This window comes from Pelecanus crispus, chromosome 3, assembly GCF_030463565.1.
Source record: "Pelecanus crispus isolate bPelCri1 chromosome 3, bPelCri1.pri, whole genome shotgun sequence".
NCBI lineage: Eukaryota > Metazoa > Chordata > Aves > Pelecaniformes > Pelecanidae > Pelecanus > Pelecanus crispus.
The window spans coordinates 106,190,604-106,215,598 of NC_134645.1; the positions used below are offsets into that span (position 1 = coordinate 106,190,604).

Below are 24,995 nucleotides of genomic sequence, written 5' to 3' on the forward strand. Positions count from 1 at the left end.
AAGAGTCGCATAAAATAATCCAAATGTATTTAAGATTACTGTTTAAGTATTTTATTGTTTCTCCTAGCAAACTTGTAAGGATAAACATATGCCAAACTAAGAAAACACTTCACAAAATTGCTTCCATAAATTTCTAAGAGATGTCTTAAAGAACAAGTCTAGCAGAGGGCCACCAAGGTAGTAAAGGAGCTAGACATACCAAGAAGCACACGACATACCAAGAGAGGCCGAGAGAGCTGGCTTTTTTCAGCCTGGAGAAGAGAAGGGGAAGGGGAGACCTTACTGCTGTCTACAACTGCCCGATCGAGGACACAGAGAAGCCAGAGCCAGACCCGTCTTGGAGGTGCACCACAATGGGACAAGAGACAGTGACAAGAGGCAGCAAACACAAGTTGGAATTGGGGAAGTTGGATTATTTTAATTTATTCATTTATTACCATGAGGGTGGACTGGACATGTCCCTTGGAGCAGAGTGTTGAACTAGACAGCCTTCAGAGGTCCCTTCTAATCTAAAATATTTTATGATTCTATGAAATTTAATAGAAATGCTGAGTCTAGATTATGGTATTTCCTGCTTCACTGCATTTAATCAGACAACTAAAGAAAATGCTCCCAATATTTGAGATAGTAAGCATATCCAGCCCAATAATCTACAAAGAAAAAGAAAGGGTTCTTAAAAATGGTGATGGAATCTGGCACAGTATGAATGCTCAACCTGGCAAAGGAAAATAGTGCTCACTTCTGGTTGACATTAACCTTCATTGTTTTAGTAAGAAAACACTATATGACAAGAATAATTAAATATTGCATGGCTAGTTTCAATTTGCTGGAAAAAAGTCTTTATAAAGCTTAAGGCTTTTTGATGACTATTCTGGGAAAGTGATTGAAGATATTGATGTAGACATTGAAAAGATCAATTTTTTAATGAGACTTTTTCATTTTTTGGGAAAATGGAGTAATTTATCAACACGAATGTAAAATTTTACAGCAAATACGCTTTTAAATGACATTTGATCTAAATGAGATTGCATGGCTTAAACTGCAAACACCCAAGTGAAGTGAGGGGAGGACATTTTGGAAGGAATGCAATAAAAGGAAAAAGAAGGCTGCAACAACTGCTTTGGACTTGGTACAAACAATTAAAGCATAACAGCAAGATAACCCCATCTTTCAATTCCTTTCTAGTCAAATAAACAGTATATAAAACTAGAATGCACTTCCATTTTCTCTAAATACTTCTTAGGAAGCAGAAAAGAAATGAAAAGAAAGGGAATATAAACACCATTTGTGCTCAAATAATAATCATATCTTTAAAAATAACACATCTGTTACAGTAAGAAACCAGAATGACTCAAGAAGGGAATGATTGGAAAGTTGATGGAAATATCACCTTTGGACACTGACTTTGTTCCTCTGCAAGAGGAGCACACTGCAAATGGAAGCTATTCAGGTTCTCAGCACAACCATAACCTCCCTCAATTTTATCTTCTCGCCATCTCTCAAGCCCTCCTTACTTCTGCTTTAGGAATAAAAACTGTAAACAGAATCTAAAAAAGAACCCCAGCAGGAATCAATTCCTAAGAATGCTATGTAAGTTGTTACTGATAGCATACTTGGTTATTAAACAAGGTAGTCTGAGAAGAAACAGAAAACTCAGAAGAGCTTAATCTGTGTTTTCTTTTTTTCATACAAATACAGAAAAGGGGGAAGAAAGAACTTGCTGCTTATTTATTTATCACATTAAGTTTTACCATTCTTAATGTATTTGCTATATGAAAAGATCTACTTTCTCCTTTTAGAAAAAAATACTACATTATAATGGATGATTAATTTCTTTGGGTTTATTTCAGAAGAACTGTTACAGTTTCCCTACACTCTGAGAACATACAACTTATGAAATAAAGTCTTCATCTCAAACATGTAAATTCACATACATTATAGATTTAGAAATAATGTTAAAAATAAGTTCTTAACAGTTAATAAAAATTATAGTAAAAATAAAATTCAAACCCCATTAAATGTTCTTTCTTCAAAGCCCATATGAAACTTTGAGAAACAAGTAGCAGATGATAATATATTTAACTAGCTGCTACAATATAAGAGAAGTTGTGAAACCTTCTTTGGCAAAACTATTAGAGTAATTGTCTAATAGCCTGCTAGAATTCTACTTGTTTTAAAAACAAAATAAAATTACTGTTTAACCAATTACAACACATGGAGTGCTGATACACTTGGGCCTGCACAGATACACCATGCCCCCACATGCAGACTTTTGCACTAGTTCACAATTCAGTACTTGAGAATGATCATTAAAGGCAGGAAAAATGCTTGACTTTACCTACTTATTCGTTTTAGAAGCCCACAGTAATTTTCCATTGCCAAAGTAATTTCTGGACTGAAAATATTGAGTCCATGGCCTGAATAACCTTTCTGTTAGGCAATAGCATGCCTCTCCAGTTTATATACAAGCACAGATAGAAATGAAATATGCCACAAATGAATTCAAGGACATTTATACTTAAAGAAGCTAGTTTATTCAGATGTTAATTGGTGAATCAATTTTTTGCATTTTGCATGCATAACTGAAGTTTTTGCACACACTTCAAAAAGTAGTGGATGAAGGAGAAAATAACTCCTTACAGTATTTGATTTAAAAAAACATTTTTTCTAGCAGGCCTTCTTGTTCAGAAAACCTATTTAGAGGGCCAATAATTTTCCAGATAAACAAAAGAAAGTTCACAAGCTTATAGGGCCATTAAACTTACAGGAGCTGCAGGGAAGCTGGATGAAAGCTCATACGGTTCCTCTGAAATCCAATGGCCCAATTCCAAGGACCACAAAACCTAAAATAAATTAAGCAGTAAGTACAATTCTTATAATTTCTAAAATAGCAAACTCTTTGAATGTGTAATTAGAAGTAACAGTGCAGTTGCAATAGTTGATTTGACATTTCATTTACCCAAATGATTTGATGAAAAATCAAGCAATCAGAAAGATACAAATTTTACAACTAAAACAAACCATTACAATACCAAAGTCATATTTCTATGCCTAGCTACATTAAATTTTAAAACCTTGTGAGGATATTAGAAGAGTCAACTCTCTGCATCACAATACATAAAATTAGAGTAAAGATTTGAAAAGGGAAGTAATACTATATCAGTTCTGTTCTCTTGGTTCAGTTAATCATTGAACTTCATGAGGTTCCTGTTGGCCCATTTCTCCAGCCCATTTCTTCCCTCTGGATGGGAACACCCATTTCAGAACTCCTCACAGTTTTGTAACATGTGCTGACTTGCTGGGGGTGCACTCTTCCCCATCATCCAGATCATAAATGAAGATGCTACACAATGTTGGACCAGTATCAACCCCTACTACTGACTGGGATTATGCAACTATTGTATATAATCCACATTACATATATAAATCAGCCTGCAAAGAAGAAAAGCTCAATTTCATTCTCTTCAGTATCCTCCTCTGTCAACGTCACATTCTAGAGCATAAAAAAAGGTTGCTAAGAGTGCAGAGTACTGACTGTCTGGAAAATACACAATCATTTGTGTTCAACTGAGCTCTGAAATGCTGGATCAATATGATCCTTGGAGGCTAGCAATCCTAACACTTTGGACTACTTTCAGACTTCTGTTCCCATCAGGGTGATCACAAAGTGGTTAATAGAAAAAAAACCCCACACCTACTTGAAATGGTTATATTTTCAGTTTCTGAAATACACTCTTTTAAATATTTTTTTTTTGGTGAATCTATCTGAAAACCACTCCATTCAGCATTTTTCCTGGGTTGATTTTCTAAACCATTCTTCAAAATAATTTGTCATTATAAGTTGCAGCTGATAAACTATAATATTAAAAGGCTTCACAAAGAGTGTTCAGAGACTATCCCTCAAGTGGTAAAAGCATCATCTTTTCGGGAAAATGGAAAAAGACTCAAGTTCCTACCATGGCTCTGCCCTTGAGTTGTATAAGGGCATTTTCCTACTAACTTCTAGATAGTCTACATTCTGAAGCACGCTTTGATGGAAGAGTTCATTTTCCTCATTGGCTTCATCGCTGTGAGCTGAGCCATAAAGCTTCTCACATAGGTACAAGACTGTTAAATTCTTTGCCTGGTTTGTCCACTGTCACACAATTCAACAACTCTCCCTTTTTACAGATATTTGAATTTCTCAATATGCTTCCTGCAGTTCCCATTTGGCATGCCTTAAATACAAGTCAAAAAAGCATTGTTACCCACTAGTGAGAGACAGCACGATTCATACATGCAGTATAAATCAACTTTAAGAATTGTATTAAGAAATTACAACTTTCTTGGTTCAGTTAAAAACATGCTGCATGAAAATATTTTCTTTGTAAATAATCTTGGGCAGGAACAGATGCACCATGCTGCACAATGTGTACATCATGTCCTTATGGTACCAAAATGATGTTTGTACCAAGAGTAACTGACAAACTACTCAAATAGATTAAAGCATAAACCCAAAAGATTAGTTATGATTAAGTAATCCCATTTCATTTTCCAGGCCAATTTTACAGTAACAACCTCTGTCAATCCTTGTAGTATTTACAGAATATTGTTTAGAAATGAATTTTGTTTATCTTAACAAAAGATGGATTAATGCTTGTCTATCATGGTTCTGGAACTGAGTACAAAGGCATCATATCTACTTTTCTAGATAAAAAGAAAATTAGATGCATAGTTCATGAACAGGTCCTGCCGTAAATAATTAGGTCACCACTCACTAAAATGTTCAGATTTGATGAACACAAAGGCAAGAACTCTCCCTTCTAAGTCACTGAAAGTTTGCTTGTGACTTTGGCAGAGACAAATTTTCAAGCAGTATATTTTCATAGCAACACTAAAAAAAAATGCTTGAAGTGCTTGAGAGGTGGGCCCTTGTGAACCTCAGGAAGTTCAACAAGGCCACGTGCAAGGTCCTGCACATGGATCGGGGCAATCCCAAGCACAAATACAGGCTGGGTGGAGAATGGATTGAGAGCAGCCCTGAGGAGAAGGGCTTGGAGGTGTTGGTTGATGAGAAGCTCAATATGACCCAGCAACATGCACTTGCAGCCCAGAAAGCCAACTATATCCTGGGCTGCATCAAAACAAGCATGACCAGCAGGTCAAGGGAGGCGATTCTCCCCCTCTCTTCCATCTTGTGAGACCCCACCTAGAATACTGCATTCAGCTCTGGGGCCCCCAACATAAGAAGGACATGGACCTGTTGGAGTGAGTCCAGAGGAGGGCCAGGTTGGATGGGGCTTTTGAACAACCTGGTCTAGTGGAAGGTGTCACTGCCCATGGCAGGGGGGTTGGAACAAGGTAATCTTCTTCCAAGCCAAACCATTCTATGATTCTATGATTTAGCTTAAAATGTAATGATAAAGCAGTACAGTACAGATCGCACATGAATGCTGGATACAGAAATATCAGAAATTAGGAAAATATAGCTGATAACATTGAGATACTAAGAATGTATCAGATTCTAGTAGAATGCAGTCTTGCTGGTCATGGAGGACTCAAAAAAGGAGGAAACAGGGAGGGAAGAGGAGAGTGGGAAAAGCATGGTTTTTCTGTGGACTTCTTACAACCTTAAAGAGTGTTTTCCTTTGGCTTTGGGCTCTAGAATCAAGTTGATCAATCTTCTGTTACTCCATCCTCTGGTATGGACTATTTTATCTAATTCAGTAGCTGGCAAACTGTATGGCATGGAGCTCCAAGTGTCCCACAGGTTATACAGCTATAAGGTTGGCCATGGTGCAAAGTTTTCCTTTGCATATCCATATCAGCTATGTTCTTTTACTCACATTATATAGGAAAATGTATGTCAATCATCAAGTTCTCACGGGGCTGAAAACACACAGTTTGACTAGTCATTATTTAAGGCCTCTTACCCATCCAGCTAGCACACTGAATGATCATATGGTATTTGTACTTGAATAACTCATCTTGAAACATGTAAATGGAGTGCTATGAAGATTAAATGTCTAACGGTAAATTTGATATTTCTCCAACATCCATCTTTAAAAAGATCATTTTAAGTTTTTCTCAGAAGAAGAATAAATATTGCAGCCTAAATTATCTCTCCATTGTACAAGTCAAAAGGCAGAGGTAAATAATATTTCAGCTTCTTAAAACATTGAGAAACATCTTCCAAAAGACAATCATCATTGGTCAAACTTAATACCTTGTTTTAAAGGTACTACTGATTTCTCCAGGCTGATTGATTATTTTAATTATCCAATCTGAAGTATATTACCAATGAAAGTACTTAGGGTACGACTGACTACAGTACAGAAAGTCATTTAAAGGATACAGTATTGCAGCATTAAAAAAAGGAAAAGATTATTTAGCTTAAACAAAATTCTCCTGACTAATTTTCTACAGTATTCCTCATAGTGGTTAAGTAAGGCTTCAGCTTTCTCTTCTCTAGTTAAAGTATTCAGTTAATGAATTTGGGTAAAAAGATGGCAAAATCATGCCAGTGACATAATTAGAAGACAGACAGTAATGCTCCTATGTGATAAGATGCATAGATTTAACCAGGTTAAGAAATAATTTTTTAAAAAGTTCACAGCAATATTTTCTTTCAGTGAAATAAATGACTTAATTACAAACAATACAAAGCTAAGTGTGGGACAGATATTTAGTGTATTTCATTCATAGACGCATAGAATCATATAATAGTTGAGGCTGGAATGGACCTGTGGAGATTGTCTTGTCCAAACCCCCTGCTCAAATACAGATCATAGAATGTTCCTCTTAATGCAGCTAAGGATGCTATTGGTCCTTTTTGCCACAAAGACACATTACTGGATTGTTCAGACGACCAAAGAGGCAAACACCTTTATTCCAAGGGAAATTAATCACTAAGAACTTCTGAAAACTCTGAAGTATACCATAACAGCTTCTTCAGATAACTACATGTATATCATGTAGGACAAGCTTCACACTGGTAAGTGCCAGACATCTTGAAAACAAAAAGGCAACAGGACTTTACTTTATTTTCAGCCCAACAACTAAATTTTTAAGAATTTATAAGAAAAAGGAAACAGACACATTTAAAGTTATTCTACAACCCTTTTCTGAACAAGATGAAAAGCTATTTCCATAAAAATTCCAACAGCTGTGTTTTATAGCTCTGGAAACATGGGGAAAGCTGAAAAACTGTCACCTGCAATGTCGCATTGAGTGGTCAATCTCTATTATCACAGCGAGCAATTGTAGTGGTTTAACCCTGGGCTGACAGGTAAGCTCCTCACCCGGTCACTACTCACTCCCTGCCCCAGCAGGAAGAGGAAGAGAACTGGAAGAGTGAAAGCAAGAAAAAAACCTCACCTTGTGGGTTAAGATAAAGACAGTTAATAAGTGAAGGGAAAAAAAAAGTTAAAACACACCCAAATGATGTAAAACTAATCATTTCCACCAGCAGATCGATGCCCAGCCAGTCTCTGAACAATGGCTGCTTTGGAAAAAAACCCTCCCTGTTTTATAACTGAGCATGGTGTCATATGATATGGAGAATCTCTCTGATCAACTGGGGTCAGCTGTCCAAGACAAGTCCCCTCCCAACTTCTTGTGCACCCCACACCTCCTTGTTGGGCCAGGGCTGACTGAAAACCAGAGAACAGGTTGTGCTGTATAAGCACTGTTGAACAATAGCTAAAACACTGATGTTTGTTTTGGTCACCAGTCTAAAACAAAGCACCATACAGGCTATGATGAAGAAAATTAACTCCATCCCAGCCAGACCCAGTACAGCAATTCATTATTATCTTGTCTTTACAGTAACAGTCTGGTAACTTTATGTGGTAGTCCACAAGAAATTTTGTGGATATATTATTATTTGATCTGGATGTCTGGGAACCATTTCTGTATAATTACAAAGTCTCCGAACTACTCATCTACAAATAGCTTTCCTTATTGTTTTTTTGTATTTTACAGTTTTCCCCACTATGCAGCAAAATATCTAATAATTCCCCTTCATTTTTACCAATGCTGAACACAATACATGTTTTGGAACACAGTAGAAATATATTAAATCAGCATATAAAAAATTAAATCTGAATAATGTGACTTGGCTAATGTTGAGCAGAAATTATTTTGTTTAGCCTTTAATCTGTCCAAAAATAACGCATGTGACGTGAGTTTCTCATCCATGAGATAAGACTAAAATACATACTGAGGTACAATACAGGAATACTTTGGTTAGATACTGAAGGACTAAGCCATGGTAACAGAGCTTCACACAGGCAAATTTCCTCTAGTTGAGCTAACTCTAGGTAAGCCTGAATATCTGAACATTGCACCACTGTACATGGACACAAACATTGTTATACGGTTGATATTTCAGCTATATAAAGTAAGTTTAGTTTGGTTGATATTTCAACTATACAGAGTAAGTTTAGTTTGGTTGTTATTTCAGCTCTACAGAATAAGTTTAGTTTATTCTGTAGTAAAATTTTAAAATATTTCTTACCCATTCATAAGAAACAATCCAACAACCTCGAGCAATTCCCAGCATAACATTCAAGGTACGACGAGGACTCCCTGTAACTACATGACTTGTTGTTTCACATACATCATTTGAGAACAAAAAGTCTCCAAGTTTATTCACCACCTGAATTACTGTATTTTGTTTCCTAAAAAGGAGGAAAAAAGCAATTCAATGTTGAATGGGCATACAGAATGATAAAAGCATATACACACAATACAAATTAACTCAAACTCACCTCATTTCTTTCCTCATTAATAATTTCTTATCCTTTTCTCACTGAGCCTCTACCCACTTGCTAGCCCTAAATTCATTAGCCTTCTCACAGAGTCCAAACAGACCTTTTTCTGTCATCACACAATCATATCTACTTGCACATCAAAGGTCTTTTGCCCCCCACATCTATCTTGTCTGTTTAAATAGAAGCTTTTAAGTCAGGAATTATCTACCATATTGTTTGTGTACAATGCCTAGTACAACAGAGCCTCATTCTTGTCTGCTTTTGTAGTACTATCAAAAAAGTATTACCAGGAAATGTAAACATTTAGACACAGCACTCTTAAGAGGTTTTCATTAGGAAGCACCAGATTTTCAGCATCTGAGTAAAAATGCTGTGTCTGAATTTAGAGAGAAGTCCTAAAGTTCTGGCTTGCTACCTATATATCTGAGCCAATGTTTGAATTAAACATTTACTTATCCTTAAATACAGTTGTAATTAAATACAGAATCCAGAATGGCCACCTCTAACTGGAATTCTAATTTGAGTTGTCTTCCTAGCTACACTGAAGCACACAAATATGTAATTGTGAAAACTGTGAGATCTTGGTATCACTAGAGAGAAGCTGTTGCATGAGAACAATTTACTGTTCTTATTAATGATTATTACTATAAATCATTATTACAAAAGATCATTAAAGATCTGTAAATGAAAGCCCAGTTCCAGTGCCCTCTCTGCTCCCCTTGGCTGACTTGGAAATGTCCACGGCATGCTACACAAGATAAAACAATTCAGCACAACTTTGAACACAGTCACATCTATCACAATGGTGATCCTCTCAGGTGAAACATTTAAGTTAATCGCTGACATAATATGAGCACACTCAGAACATCTCCAGAAGCCTCTGGGGTTACTTTCATTCTCAATACATTTCACTCCACAGAAAGTAACTCAGTTAAAGCTCCCCAAATACCCCAGCTAAAGCAGACACTACTTAGAGGAACTCTTAACAAAACCTGCAAAAAATTCTTTACAGAGAATGCAACGATCTATTTTTTAAAGAAGTTTCAAACAAATAAATGAATAGTAACAGCAAACAGTGTAGCAAATTAACTTCACAGTTAAGTCAAAAGATGGTATGTGCAGACACTTAAAAAAAAAAAAAATTAAAAAGCCCCAAACCACTGACTTAACTGCCTCACTCCAGACACTGGTTAGTGTGAATTCTGGCCTTGCCTATATTGCCTTAAATGTTACTGGAATATTTACTCCCTTTTCATTTGATGAATTTTAACTCAACATAGCCTACAAGGGAATGTTTTTGCAACATTGCAACCCATAGGGGCTGGCCCTGCCTAGACTGCATGCTCAGGGGGTGCATTTCCATGCTCTACCTGAAGCTTTTCTTCTTTCTTGTGTCTACACAAAATTCCTTACAATGAGAGGAAAAAGTCCTGTTGTCCAAGAATTGAATCTAAGATATCTTATAAATTACAGTGAAAAGTCACTAGTTTATACTTTGGTCAGCTGCAAAAACTGCTGGATGCAAATTTCCAGCAAATTTTCACTGAATTTGTGATTCAGAAAAACAGGTAGCTGCTGGCAGTGAATCAGCGAGCAGCATTTAATATAATCTCAAACCCAATGCCATAAAACCACTGAACTCATGACCTTTAGATTTAAATTCTAATGAACCACCTTTGAGGCTGTAGCAGAATTGGCTTTTGGCCATTGGGTTGTACACTTTGGAGGACTGTTTTCTGTTCTTTAGGTCTTTCAGAAGCAGTCCCTTTCCCTTCACCTATTTACAGGTTGATGAATGCCTACAACTGTAGACAGCCAAAAGCACAATCTTGATGAAGAAGTTCTGAAAAAAAGCAATTGTTATCATAATATTGTTATTATTTTTATTTAATGAAATAGTAATTGCCTAGTGGGAAAAAACAACATACAAGCAACATAAGAGAAGTAAGTAATATATAAATGACCTCTTTCAACAAAAGAACTTTTTCCCTAGCTCTGCCAAGATTTGTTCTTTTCTTTTAGGCAGATCATGGTCTCTGTTTTCCACTACTCCTATCTGCACTGTAGCTATTATCTCTACCTCCCCCGCAGCGATCCGATCCTGTATTGCATGACTTGCAAAGTGCATTTTACAGTCTTGGTGTTACTAGCATCCAGTCACATTAAATACAAGAGAAGTATTAAATCCATTTTATATTTCTGACATATATTAGTATACTTGTTAATAGCTATTGACAACCATTTACAAGAAATTTCTAAAAGGATAGCCACTAAGTGCTGTTTCTGAGTACTTATATCTATGTAACTGTCAAGATTTAATTCCTTCAAACCTGAAACAGATTTGTGGATAGTAGAAATATCTTGAGCTTTGAAGAAGAACTCAAAAAACTGTAAGCAAGTGTAGTATAAAATATGGAATTGTGTTTTTGTTGGATGTTCTTCATGCTGTAAGACTTTTAAGAGAACGATAAGAGCATGCCAGAAAATTAACAACTCTCTCCCAAAATATGCAGTGGCAGCTGCTTCTAATGTTTTGAAACTAAGTGGCTGAAAAGCATACAACTGATATTTCTTCAGCAACTATTTATGTGAAAGAAAACATTTTGAACTGATGTTTCAGATTATGACTTTTTAAATAGAAATAATTAAAATGTATGGGGAAAAAGCTGTCTTAGGCTGAAAGTCTGAACCATTTAGTACATAAAATTCCTTTTTATGCTTCCTTCAGAAAAATTCAAAACTTGCTTAAGATTTTAGTTTCATTGCTCTGAAGCCCTGTTGAGCTCACCTACAGAACAACTACTTCAGTCTGCACCATAGCAACACAAACATATGCACACACTGTAGGTAGCAACTACATATACACATGTTTCTAGCTAGAATACACAATGAAATAAAGTATTTTAACATACAGCCCAAAGATAAATTTCATTTTGTATAGGCATAAAAAGATTATCAACATTCAAGTTTAAATGGTATGCTAACTAAACAGTCAAAATGTTTAATACTTACTCAGAAGACATACTCGTCATAACTAGTGTCCTTGTTGGCTAGAGATGTGAAAGAGACAAGAAAACATCAAAAATCTGAGTTTTCCCCTCTGAAAAAACCTTAAATCAGAAACTGTTCCATTAAAAGGACTAAACTACTTCATAATTACAGTATCAGCTGGGGAGGAGGCTATACTAATTAACACATATACTATAAATATTAAACTTTGAGGGCAAGGAAGAAAGGAAACCCCTTCATCATGTTTGGTATCAAAGCATCCAATATAGCAGAAGGCAGGAATGTAAGTTTTCATTAGTAAAAACAAAGAGCAAAGGATTTCCAGTCTGGGTTGCCACAGAAAAAAGGATAGTATTTGTCTTCTGCCTTTTCGTCTGATCAGGTGAAAAGGAAAAGGCATCTTACCTTCACAAAGAAAACCTGTAATTTAAAATTATTCCAGTTTCTTCCAGAAGAAAGGCAGAAACTGGCTGAGATGCTGCAGAAGCAATAGTATATTTATTGCAAAGTATAATTTTAATAATTTTATTTTTATTTTGATGGTGTAGATTTTGTGCGGGTTTTTTTGTTTGTGGGGTTGTTTTTTTTTTTTTTTGCACAACTTCAGCATTTTAAGTCCAGGTTTTTAAGTAAACATTCTTTCACTCTTAAATCTTGTCTAGTGAATAAAAGTTGTCTGAGTAATATAACACACAAGGTATGCTCAGAGTACAGCAATCAAACCAGACACCTTAAAAAGCACCCCCCTTCCCCTACAATAGCTAGCGTGCAAAGTAGGAGTGTTTGCCTCATACAGACTTTAAAGAAGCTTCTTAAGAATTAGTATTATTGAAGTCAGAAGAGGAAGAAGTATCCTTTGGTCATCAGCAATGACCATAAAAGCCTCCAGCACGCACAAAGGTAGGACAGAACATGAATTTCAGCAGTATCAGAGAAATACATAACTGAACATAACATGGTCATGAAAAAAATATATGTAAGAAGTTTTGAAAATCTTAGCTAAGAATTACTTGTAGCTACATGAACACACACAAGTACATATATATAAAGATTTTAGTTTTGTAGAAAAAGTAGATCGACTGACTTTTATACAATGATTTCAAACAACTCCTCCTAATTTTCAAAATCAATATATGATTTTCAAATTATTTCTCTAGATAATTACTGGTCCATAAGAAATAATCATTCCCATTTCTGTCCCCCCAATATATTACCAAAATCACAAGCAGTAAGCTCCCAAAGTCTCTGCTAAAATTCAGTTTCCTTTGAGTAATGTATTGAGCTGAGACCACAAAAATAGTTTGAATTGGATTACAGCTGGTAGCACAGGCCAAAAAAGACTCGAGGGCATCTCATTTTACCCAGTAATGAATCACAGAACAGAAGAAAGAATGTACTCTGATGCAACTCCATCCGTCCTCTCTTATCAGTACAGAACTGTTCTCCTTTAAGTGTTCAAGCAATTTGTCACATTTAAGAATGGAGTTCCCTGGAATTATCTCTGTAGACTAATAGACTGTAGACTAATAGCGTGCACTATGACTGTTCATTATAAGAACAATCTTTGCATAAATAAAACACAATTTAGATACCATTGACAAGCTAGATATTAAAGATAACATAAGAAGTAGTCTTTTCAACATACACATGGTAATTTCATTCTGTGGTTGGATAAATTTCAAAACCATAAAACCCAAATACTGTTTAAGTCTTCAGAAGCAAAATAATGTAGCATATTCAATAATTTTTTTAATTTATGATAAACATGTCCTCAGACAACATTATGTAAGCTATACAATACTTCAGAACTGAAAATATATACAATGTGAAAATGTAAAAACAATCAATAATAGAATGGAATAAAACTTCATATGAGGAAAGGATGAAACTTTTATATTGAAACATTTCTTTGAGAGAAATTCTATGCACTATTTTTGGAAGTGTAAGTTTCCAAATTCTAACTTATTGCCAGCAATACTTACTGATGATGCCTTAGCCTACTGCTAGCCTTACAGCTGAAGAGAAGATAATATGCATTTATCTGTAATCAAAATTTGTTGTATTCCTAGCCAAAAGACTTTCTACTTCATTACTTTCAACTCCAAATAAGCAGTCACATTTAATTGCTCTTGGAATTTCCAAGAACTTCACATCTTCAATTCCACATTTGAGTTTTATATGCAAAGAGTTTGAGCAAAAATAATAACAATGCAACAATATATATTAAATGTATCTATCATAACATTAATATAATTAGTATTTAATATTAAGCAATATAAACTCAAAATTTGAGTATACACACTTAAAACATCTAGTAAGACATTGAGTAAGGGTTCTCGTGGCAGAAGGATTGCAATATCTAAGGATCGCACTCTACTGTACAAGTTAGGTCAGATGAGAAAAGTCAGACATGGGGCCACATTATACAATAGTGAGGATGTACCTCATACTGTCTTAATATATGTTGTTGGATTTGTATAAACTCCTGAACATTAAAGAATCCTGGGATGTGACAGCCTGGGAAGGCACAAAACATGGCTTAAAAGCAAGGTTTTATTCTTCTCTGTCCAATCTTTCTGGGCTGAAAACCTCATCTAAGTCAAATATGCATGCTTCAGCATTGTCATGATGTCCTCCTTCAGTGTCTGAAGCCAAGCCTCACTGCCATTAGAATGAAGCTCTTTGGCTGAAAGTCTGGAGTTACATCCACATAAAAGATTTGCACTAGGTTCTTGGGGCCCTGGTATAGCTCTAGCTCCAAAGCCAGATCCTGATGTGCCTGTTCAGAACGTGCAGAAAAATACCCTTCCTCACAACGTTTTATAAATGAAATGTCATGGAAGTATTACTAGTCAGACCACTACTTTTGCCAAATTTGGGTTAAAAAAAAGCATTATTATAAACTAAGGCCAGAGCAGCTTGAGATTCTACAGCTGCTTCTTCAGCTTCAGAGCAGAAATGTTTGTTAACAGTTCCTTCATACCTTATCTAACAGCAAGTGAAAATACTGGATCCACACAAATTGGGAAACCTGCAGCCTGTCCTGACATCACCCTGCAAAGTCAGCTTTTCAATTGTAGCTTTTATGCTACAACACAGCATACAAGATGGTACAGTGAGTATTCTGGGCAAATGTTCTGTCAGTGCGCTTCAAAGTGATTCAAAAACTCAAGAATGCAGAAGGATGCATACAAAAGATAGAAATTAGAATAAATTTCTTCCAAACTATTATTTCATTTTCATTCAGAGCTGCATATTTTTGCAAGTTAGAGGTCATTTGCTAAGCCGACAACATTTTGTTTTATTGCTTTAGTAAGACAAGCAGTCCTCTTTAATTACAGTTACCAAGCAGAAAACTTACCCAAACTATGTTTTAATTTTCAGTTGTACATTTTTCAAGTTAATTGCTTCCCCCCCTTGCTATGCAATTTTTCTTCTATGCTCTTTGTGTCTGTTTTATTTTACATGTTGCTTTTATTGCAAAAAAAGTTTTTGAGTTAGCATTTTCTTTTCTGACCAGCAAAAAGACATCTGGTGAGCATCATTATGAGTTCTAATGCACATTTGTAGCAGGTTTATTATTAATAAAACACTGGGAAAGGTGGTATTAAGTTAATTGGTCCTTTTATTTATCATTAATCTCTGAATCCTGAAGACTTGCATATCTGTACTCTAAATCAGAACACACTTCTTCCTGAATTATTTTTTAGGTCTAGAACACAGGCTGTGTTAAAAATGACATGCTTCAGATTTCCTTTATATATTTCTTAGGAGCACAGTTGCATTAAGTATTTCTTTAGAGTCTGCCAACAAGAAGATTTTTCTTAGTCACCTGAAATATAAAACATGCATTTCAGTAGCTCAAAGGAAATAGCATTTGTAAATCTTCCCAGTACTTAAAAGACATGATACTTCCTGTATGCTAACTGACCTACACCACAAAACAGGCATCCAAGCTCAAAATGTATTTTCTTTCTTCTAAGTCTGAGCAGGTGTTTCTTGGAGCGAAGGACAATAAGAGAAAAGTCCTGTTTTGTACAACCTTCTTTTCAAGAAAGTGAACTCAAATTTGTTTTCCTTAAGAACATCATGACTTGTTTTTCGTAAGTGAGAAATGAATTAAAATGTGACCATAAAAAATATGTTCTTCCAGGCCAGTTCTCAAGAATAAAGTGCATTCATGCTAAGAATTGACTTGACAGTTTTACATTTGTGACTGGTTAAATTCCAGCCTAAGTATATTAGATCTCATTTTGCCTTTGGGTCAAGAACCCAGGCCTCAGATATTTTTCAAGAAAGGATTTCAACCAATAAATAGCACTTTTGAACTGTGTATTACTTAGTCCAAATGCTCATCTTATGCCTTAAATTTGACTGAAGTTCTGAAAGAAATAAGCTTCAGTGCACTCTCAAACTCAGATGTATATGCTGTGATGGAATAAAAAAAAAAAGGCCTTCACCTTCAGGACTCAACAAGACACTTACCCTATGTGGTTTGGCCAATATAGCAGGGATAAAGGACTTTTTGGGGGGCGTGAGGGAGGCAGGGGACAGTGCTGTATGCACGTGCAAATACAGTGTAAGCGAGAGTACAAGATTATTATGCCATCTGTTTTGTACTCTTCCAATCCCTTTTTTCTTTCAGTATTGTAGGTCTATCAGATGGTTCTGAAATCGGTTCAGAACTCATATACTCACTTTTGATCTTTAGAGCTGTATTTCAGAAGTAACAATCTTCAGTCCTACTAGTACATGAGCCAAAGAACAGAGCCACGTGTAGCATGTGAATATTCAAGAATCAGGTTAATTTCACTCTGCTTTTATCTAGGAAGGTCGTAATGAGGATCTAAAACTTTGTCTGGTTTTAGAAACAATCTATAAATTGTGCTACATTAATTTATTCTACTCAAGTAATTGTGGCTCACAGATGAAAATATTTGGTAATTGTTATGAATTATTACTATTCAGTAGTTTTAAACAGCAACTATTCAAAGCTGTAATTTACTTTCTGGCTGGCCTTTCTCCTCTTATCAGTCCTTTGATACTGGTATTTTTGCAGTTTCCTCTGGCTGCAAACTCAATTTCAAATATAGTACCTCTGCTTTGGTCCTAGAAAGATGTGAAAAATGCACCCATCCTAACTAAATCAACAATACCATGGGGAAAGATGAAAAAACAAAGCAGGCTATAAGAAGACAGAAAAATGACATGACAGGTGCCTGGGCATCAGCTTTCCTTCACTGCCAAAGATGAGGAAAAAGAAAAAAAAAAAAGATAAATCCTGTAATCGCAGACATAGGAACTCCTAGAACTTGTTAGCAAGATTAAGGATGATTAATAGCTTCAGACTTCTCAGACTAGCAGTGTCACAGGTTACAACTTACTGACATTTTCAGTTTTCCACATGCAACCATAATAGCAAACAACTATATTAAAAAAAACCAACCCCAAACCAAAAAACAGCCATGGGGGATACAAAACTCTGTAGCAACGGACAGCTGTCACAGCATTCTACAACTTCAGAGGACAGGTTTCTCTGGCTGTGATCATTAGCAAAACTAGAGACTGACTTTTTCCGGTAGGACAAAGATTAAGGGGAGAGCAGATGCTCCTTACCACCCCTCTGACTGCAACCAAAAGTTTCCAAGTCAATCAACATGACATGAAAAAAGCCTTAAAGCATGATTATCATTTCTGCAAGCACAGGCAGCAGTGATTCCCATTCTGATGGGAAGCCCAAGCCCTTCCAACGGGTACAAATTAAGGGTTGGCTTCCTGGTCAGCATCGCTCAGCAAAAGAAGCAGCCTAGTTCTCAACTGCCTTTTACTAGGAAAATTTCACCTCTAGACCATATAATGCAAAACCTGAGGAGACAGAGAGGAAGAGACTGCCAATGTGACAGAAGTGAATGTCAAGAAGTGGGACGCTAAGGGGAGGAGAAAGCTACTTTAGATTCTAACAGAAGATGAAAGCTCAGGTGAAGGAAGGACAGTCACTCACCCCAAAAAAGTCACAAGACAGGAGAAAGAGGAACAAGGGCTATCATGGGGCAACACTGTGTTACAGAGAAAACGCAAACATGCAAGCAGAAACATTTGAAAGACCACACTAAGGCATAAATTAATTCTGTCATTAGCAGCCAATAATGGCCAATGTATACCCACCTTCACAAATGATCTGAGAAAATCAGGCACACTTAATTTTTATTCTGCTAAATTCTAAGCAACACGAACTTCTCCTCCCCCTCACCCCCCAGCTTCACCAAGGTTAACAAAAGTAGTTTGTACCCTTCTGTGAATAATTTCAACAAAAAATAGTTTGTACCCTTCTGTGAATAATTTCAACAAAAAATTAAGCATGATATAGGAGTGAATCTGTTTCATCTGTTCAGACATTAAAAACTGTTTATGCTTTCATAATGATCCAACAAAGTGAACAATTTCTTTGGACAGCTGACTTATAACCAACTAAAAGCACTTCATAAATCTTCAGCTGAGATACCCTATGCCCTAACTGTGAGATAAAAAACAAGGCACAATGGTAGTGGGCAACAGTAGAGTAGCTTCAGTGAAATTAATGGTTTGATTTTTAAGCCCTCATCAGCCATCCATTCCATTTTTAATAATGGTGGTTGCCACCCATCATGGCAGGTTCATTAGAAATGATGTCTGCCTCAGCTACTTCATTGCAGGCATCAGTGGCTCAGTTACCACTGCTCACAATGGGTCTTACATTGGGCAGAAGCAACTGAAGCACAGAGACACACTTCCATTGCATAGCTGTAGGGATGGAACCATTTTAAGAGGGAAAGAACCATTTTGCATCACCCCAACTGTTAAACACTGGGTTTGCACAATTATTAACACTATGAGGTTAACTTGGATAGTTGAAGTCTTCTGGAGATTGCCAACTATGCAGCAATGAGTGGAATTTCAGGTGAAGATACTCCTGAACACATCTGCAGCCCAAGTGTCAAGCCTGGATTTATCTTAGGTTTGTGCTAAGATACAAGACTGTAAACTTCAGTAAATACCCTGCTGACAAGATTGTAACCCACTTGTTGATCATAGTCAACAACCTCAGTTAAAGCTTTACTGCCCTGTAGACAATATGGTAAACAACTGAACAATACTTATTTCAGGCTTTGAGGTACAACAGCAATATTATGAAGGTTAGAATAATAATTAAAAAAATCCCAACTTTTTTTTTATTTTTAGGATCTTGAAGGATTATGAATTAATCATACAAACAATTCTTTCAAAAGAGATTTTTTGTAGTGTGTACGTATGATCAACAGCCACTGTTCTCAGCATTTCTGATTCTTCATACTAGTAGGAAGTAGTACATCTATTAATGAGTAATGTGGTGCAAGATTTTTTCCTATTCAACTGATTGCATATTTATATTCCCGTTCCATGCAGACTTCTCTGTGAGATCATAATTCAGTTCTACTAAGATCATACCACTAATCCATAAAATGTTTAATTTCCATATAGAAAAGAATGGTGGCATTTGTCAAATTATTTTTAAAAATTGTTAATGAAGACATGTCAAATGCTGATGACATGGAGGTTAGGAAGTCTTTTGTTCAGATTGATTTTCAACAATTTTTGAGAGCTGTGAGGCTGTAATTTAGAAAGCAGTTCCATCAACTAAAGGATTTCCAGCCTATATAGTCATGCCAGATACCAGTAGGTTTGTGTAGGGCATTCATTTTTCCAAGAGTTAAATTTCCCAAAAAGAGAGGATCTAACCAGCAGTTGCTTTTCCTCCCGGTGGTTTCTGATGCCAAGAGGAAAAATATTTTCAGTTCTACACTGATTCTTTGCCAAACCAGCTGCAGTCCACTGGACTGTTTGGTTTTCTGGCATGACAGTTATAACCTCAGTGTTAAATGTAACAGTGTACCCCAAAACTAGAAATGAATTGTGATTTACCAGTAACTAGAGTTAAGTTACAGCATACATACATATCTTCAGCAGTGAGGTATGTATGTCTCAAGCACAGGCTGTACGCTTTCACTTCTTACACAATGTTTATGCACTGTTCCCCTCATGCTCTGAGCCAGAAAGAGTTGCATCCGTTTCTTGCACCTCAGCCTCCCTTCCACCATCAAATCGAAGAATGCCATAGACTTTTAAATAAAAGGATGGAGATGGTATAGATGCACTTTGAATAACTTGGGGTTCTAGGATTTTATTCTTGGTGCTTATCCCTGTCTAGTGTTCACCATGGATAGCTCTCGAGCAATTTCCTACTTGCCTAAAGGTAATAATAAAACATGTTCTGACTTTACATAAGACCTCATAAATATTCTCTGGATCAAAAATCACCATACCTAACAATCTCCTGGGGGGAAAATAAAAAAAGGAAGTGATGAGTTTTATCTTAATTCTATGCAGACAAAAATCAAAACTGTCCATGTACTTAAGTCGCTATTTCTTGAATAAGGTTCTGAAAAAGAACCAATATGTTAATCTGTTGACCAAACAGAAATTTAATGACGATTTTATATAAAAACTTGGGCAAATTCAACTCCTGGATCTTAACTAGCCTGCCTGCTAAGATGACAAACTGCAAAGTCAACGACCTCCTATATCACTGTCACGGCACTTGTTTCCAGTGTCCCAAACAGCAACCCATACAAGAGCGTGAACAGCAGCTGCAAATGTCCCTGGAACAACAGGAAACACCCTAAACTTGAGTTGAAAGGAGGTTGTGCCTTTTGCCATAGAAAGGTACTGACTTGAAAAGACACTTAGTTAAGAAATAGACCCTAGCACTTCAGTAGGTAGTCCAGAATAGCTACAATGAAACCTATCATAAAGAGAATGATTTTTAGGGACCCAAAGCCATGAATCAGCCCACTAGGTCCATCTACATGAGATCTTCCTGGCAGGAATGGCAGCATCCCTAAGTGGTGATAACGAAGCTGTTGCCATTAGGACATGGCCCAAAGCATGCACTGTAAGGTGCAGCAGCAGATCCCAAGAGTATGGCTTCTGTTATGGAAGCCCTCAACGAGGTGTGGGAGAAGTGTGGGGGACAAATTCACTAGCTGGACGAAGTCCAGAACCAGAACTGCTTTGCAAAGGTTGAGTGAAAATACTTGTGAGATTAAACATACAGCAGGACTTATAAAACTGTCTCAGACCATGGGATACATAGGCTTTCTTTCCAATGCTATCCTCTGAAAATCTTGAGCATGACCAGTAAGTACTAAGTCACTTTTCAAATATTTACTAAGAATATTTTTTGGTTATTTTAGCCATCTCATATTGACCTTGCTGATACTCATTTTAGTTTTTCCTATACATCACTCTCACAGCATTCAATACTTTTAAAATCCATTAGGCCAATAAGAAGTTCTTAGATTTTTTTTCATTACTTAACTTTATACCAAAAGAAAGAAAAGAAGTATTTTATCAAATGAGTATCTGCATGTTCCATTTATATGAAACAAATACTAACACTACTTATTGTTACGACATTTTGTTCTCAAATGCTAATACTATTACAAAACCTGGACATTTGGAACAAATAAATGACCACAGCTATATTTTGGATATAGCAATAGCATAAGCTGTCTTGCCAGTAAAAATAAACTTTCTTATTGGAATTCAATGTCCCATTCAGTGGCACATTTCAGACACTCCAAGGAAGCAGATTTTCTGCAGTGATGTATAACATTAGATCCTTTTATCATGGACAGTTTCAAAGTTACTTGTCCCACAATGTAGTCTGCTCAAAAGCTTGTTTCCCAACAACTTGGTTGTTCAACTTCATGTTGAGTCAGCTAGATAACTAGAGTCAAACAATAATCAACTATTCAGCTATCATCAGTTGGTCAGACACTTTCAGGATTACTTCATGTAAGATGAGACATCTTTTAAACAAGAAACATTCTAGGATCAAATCAGGTATGCATAAAATCACACCACCAGACATTTGGTCAATACCACAGAAGTTTCTCAATGGTACCATGCAAGCACTCTTATAATTTGTAGCTTCAGTCACTCGTCTCATTGCTACACCCAGAAGCAATCAATTTGAATAATTTTCAATGACCACTTGTCCACCACCCTCATTACATCAAGTACTCGCCCCAGATCATAAATGTGTAGGTAGTTCCAGTTTCTTCACTGTTGACCGTGAAAGAGTTTGCATGCTTCCGCCTTGTTTAATTCACACTAGTTTAATATTAATTTGTGGCTTGAAGTCAGTAATGTTTCAAGTATCAGTGTTTAAAGCAACTACAAAATCAAAATTGGAAGGAAAACATAAAAAGATGTTGTCCCCTAAACCGATAAACCTGTTTAAGACAGTCTACAAATGCACATATCAAATACAGACATGAAGTTACTTTCCTGAATATCTGCTAAGATGCTTCATGGTTTATAGTTACAGATTTTTCAGAATATTAACATTTGTTTTACCATTAATAAAATATTTTCAAAAAGGATTTTGATAACAGGATCTAACAATGGCCTGCTTCATATTAATTGTTCCACAGCATGAACTTGGATTCTTTGTAAAAATTTTCTCTCAAAAATCTTTTAAGTTCAGTGTTGATAACTTTACCTTCACCCAAATCCAAGAGCTACAGAAATACAAGCCAAGATGAATCTGTTTAAAAACAAAACCGACGGAATTTCAGTTAAGTCAATACTGTCTTCTCTGTGAAAACATGGTTTTAATTATCCCTCATGATGCTTAACTGTTTTTTTTCACGTGGTTGAAGAGTTTCTTCTATTCACTCAGAAGACAGTATTTTAAGGGTTTTTGAGTGCAAAATTTATTCCCATTGCATTTCTAGTGATGTGATACTGTTAGATCCTTTAAAAGATATCACCTCTTATATCACTCTAAAAATATGAAACAAATTTTTATTTGAATAAAAATGGCAGTTACCTGGTTATTCATAATGAGTCTCTGATCTGTTTAATGTACAAAATGTTTATCTTTGTGGCATGTGTTGTGATAAATGTAACATTAAGCAATGAAATGAGCAGTCAACCCTCATACCAACAGATTAACACCACTGTAACTAATTTGTTTGAATACATTTTTTGCTTTATGATTTTTAGTTATATCACTTTGTCCTCCCTATGCAAAGCAACAAAGAACTATGTATTCAATTCCATGGAATAATTGAAAAATGCATCACAATGCATAAAGGGTTTATTTTATCCCTGCAGTCCAGTATCATCAACTTAGATTTCTAGACCAGGGAAGCCACCTGCTGACATTCAGAGGCATTAATCCACAGTGTTTACCCTTACCAACTCTGTATGAGAAGAATCTGGAACTATCCTCAATTATGGGTTGTCATGTCTCAAAACTAATAAAACTCTCCATAGATTTGAACTTCTAAATCTATCTTGATGTGCTGCATTTGAATATGTACAACACACCAAAACTCCTGGGGTTTTTTTGGGGGGTGGGGGTGTTTTGAATCAAAAAAGCCTGCTCCTGAAGCCATTAAGGATTCCTGAAAATCTTAATTATCTTCCCCCAACATGCCTGCACCTGCCATTATAAAATGCTCTGTCTTCATGGCTTTTGTTAGTTGACAGTACAATTTTAGATAACTTTGATTAGAAGTCTTCTATGTCAAGAGTACAATAAGCATGCCTATATAAATAGTATAGATAAAGAAAATATGAGTACTTGTAATCTAAAATTGTGATATAAAAGCACCTGAACAAAGTAATTCTTGATTTTAAGTTCAGCTAAAACAAACTACAAGAACTCAACCTGCATCAGGTTTTGAAGAAAACAAAAGCATAACACCATAGCACAGCAGAGAAATACAGAATCTACAGCTTGATTTATATTAAATTAAAGAAACTACAAATGACAAATTGAAATAACCATGGAAGTAAATAATGTTAACTCTTACACCTGGTCATATTTCCTAAAGATATTTTTGTATGGCTTTTTTAATATTTACTATCACATAGTGAACTCCAAATGCCTACTGACGTGCATTCACTGAAGCGAATGAGTTATAATTGTAGTTTTCACTGTAGTATGCACTGTAGTGAATGAGTTATAGCTAAAGAACTCTAAAAAGTTTCAGGTCAGATATTGTCTAGGAATTACATTCAGCAAACATCTAAAATGTTTTTAAAGAGGTATTAGATTTCAAGCCTCTTTTTCTATGAAAAAAACCTAACTGCAATTTACATTGCTTCCCAAATTAAGAGATTTACAGCTAAGTAACGAATTTAACACATTACACTTACAACAGATTCCTGGAACACCACCAATACAATCTGAAGCCTCATATTGGAACTATTCAGTACAAAACTGCATATACACTACAATGACTATAATTTACAGTGGTTCATTTTTGTGGTTTGGTTTTTTTTTTCTTTTTTAGATATAAAAGGTCTGGAGATTCACATAGTCACATTTCTGGAAACATTAGTCAATTAAAATAGCTAGGAAATGGCATTTATTTTCCACTGTTTTTTTAACATAGACTTTAAGATTTAAATAAACATTAGAAAATTCTTCATCATACTATGAGGCAATGAAATCATATTTTAAAAAATATTTGTGCTATTTCTCTCATACATTTTTGCTTTGGGCAAAGAAAACTAAAATTTTCTAACCTAACTTCTCTTTCACATTGTCAAACATTAGCATAATGTTGCAACATTTAAGCTGCAGCCATTGAAAAGAGTGTTCATTAAAAATTTGTATGTTTGATTGTTTTTAAAGCTTCCAGAACATATTGTGACTGGTACTAGAGAAGCTTTGCAACTTAATTCTGTTAAAAAATTTAGACACTCAGTCTAATTTTGTTCAAAACAATATCCTCTTAAAATTGCTTCACTACGAATTTCCTAGGGATCTCCAACATTGGCTTTATAAATTTTGCATGTATGCATGCATGCATGCATACAGACAATGAAAGATAGATCTTAAACAGACATATTAATAAACATTTTAATATATATTGACAGTTGCTTGGGGAAAATATGAAGTAAAAGTTTTCAGTGCAACAGTCTGTCTGCCAAACGGTTCTTTTGCCAAAAGAACTGTGAAGTTCTTTTTACTTTTCAATCAAAAAAACCCCAACAGTGTCTCCATATCAATTTGCACAGTCAAACTGCAACTGGGAACTTTTAAAATTATTTAAAGAAGCATTTGCGACATGAAAGAAAGTATGTGCTGCTATTTTACTGATATTTGAGTCAAATTGTATTATGAACTGCCTGAAA

At 35.7% G+C, this 24,995-nt stretch overlaps 1 protein-coding gene across 1 annotated transcript in view; it reads right to left on the reverse strand.

Moving 5' to 3' along the window:
* Nucleotides 1–24,995, reverse strand: part of MCPH1 (microcephalin 1) — a 132,373-nt gene that overhangs the window by 84,792 nt on the left and 22,586 nt on the right. The window contains exons 10-12 of the mRNA XM_075708006.1: nucleotides 11,766–11,803; nucleotides 8,498–8,660; nucleotides 2,766–2,843 (exon numbers count right to left, since the gene is read on the reverse strand). Coding sequence (XP_075564121.1) covers nucleotides 2,766–2,843; nucleotides 8,498–8,660; nucleotides 11,766–11,803 — 279 coding nt within the window. The remainder of the gene's footprint in view (nucleotides 1–2,765; nucleotides 2,844–8,497; nucleotides 8,661–11,765; nucleotides 11,804–24,995) is intronic.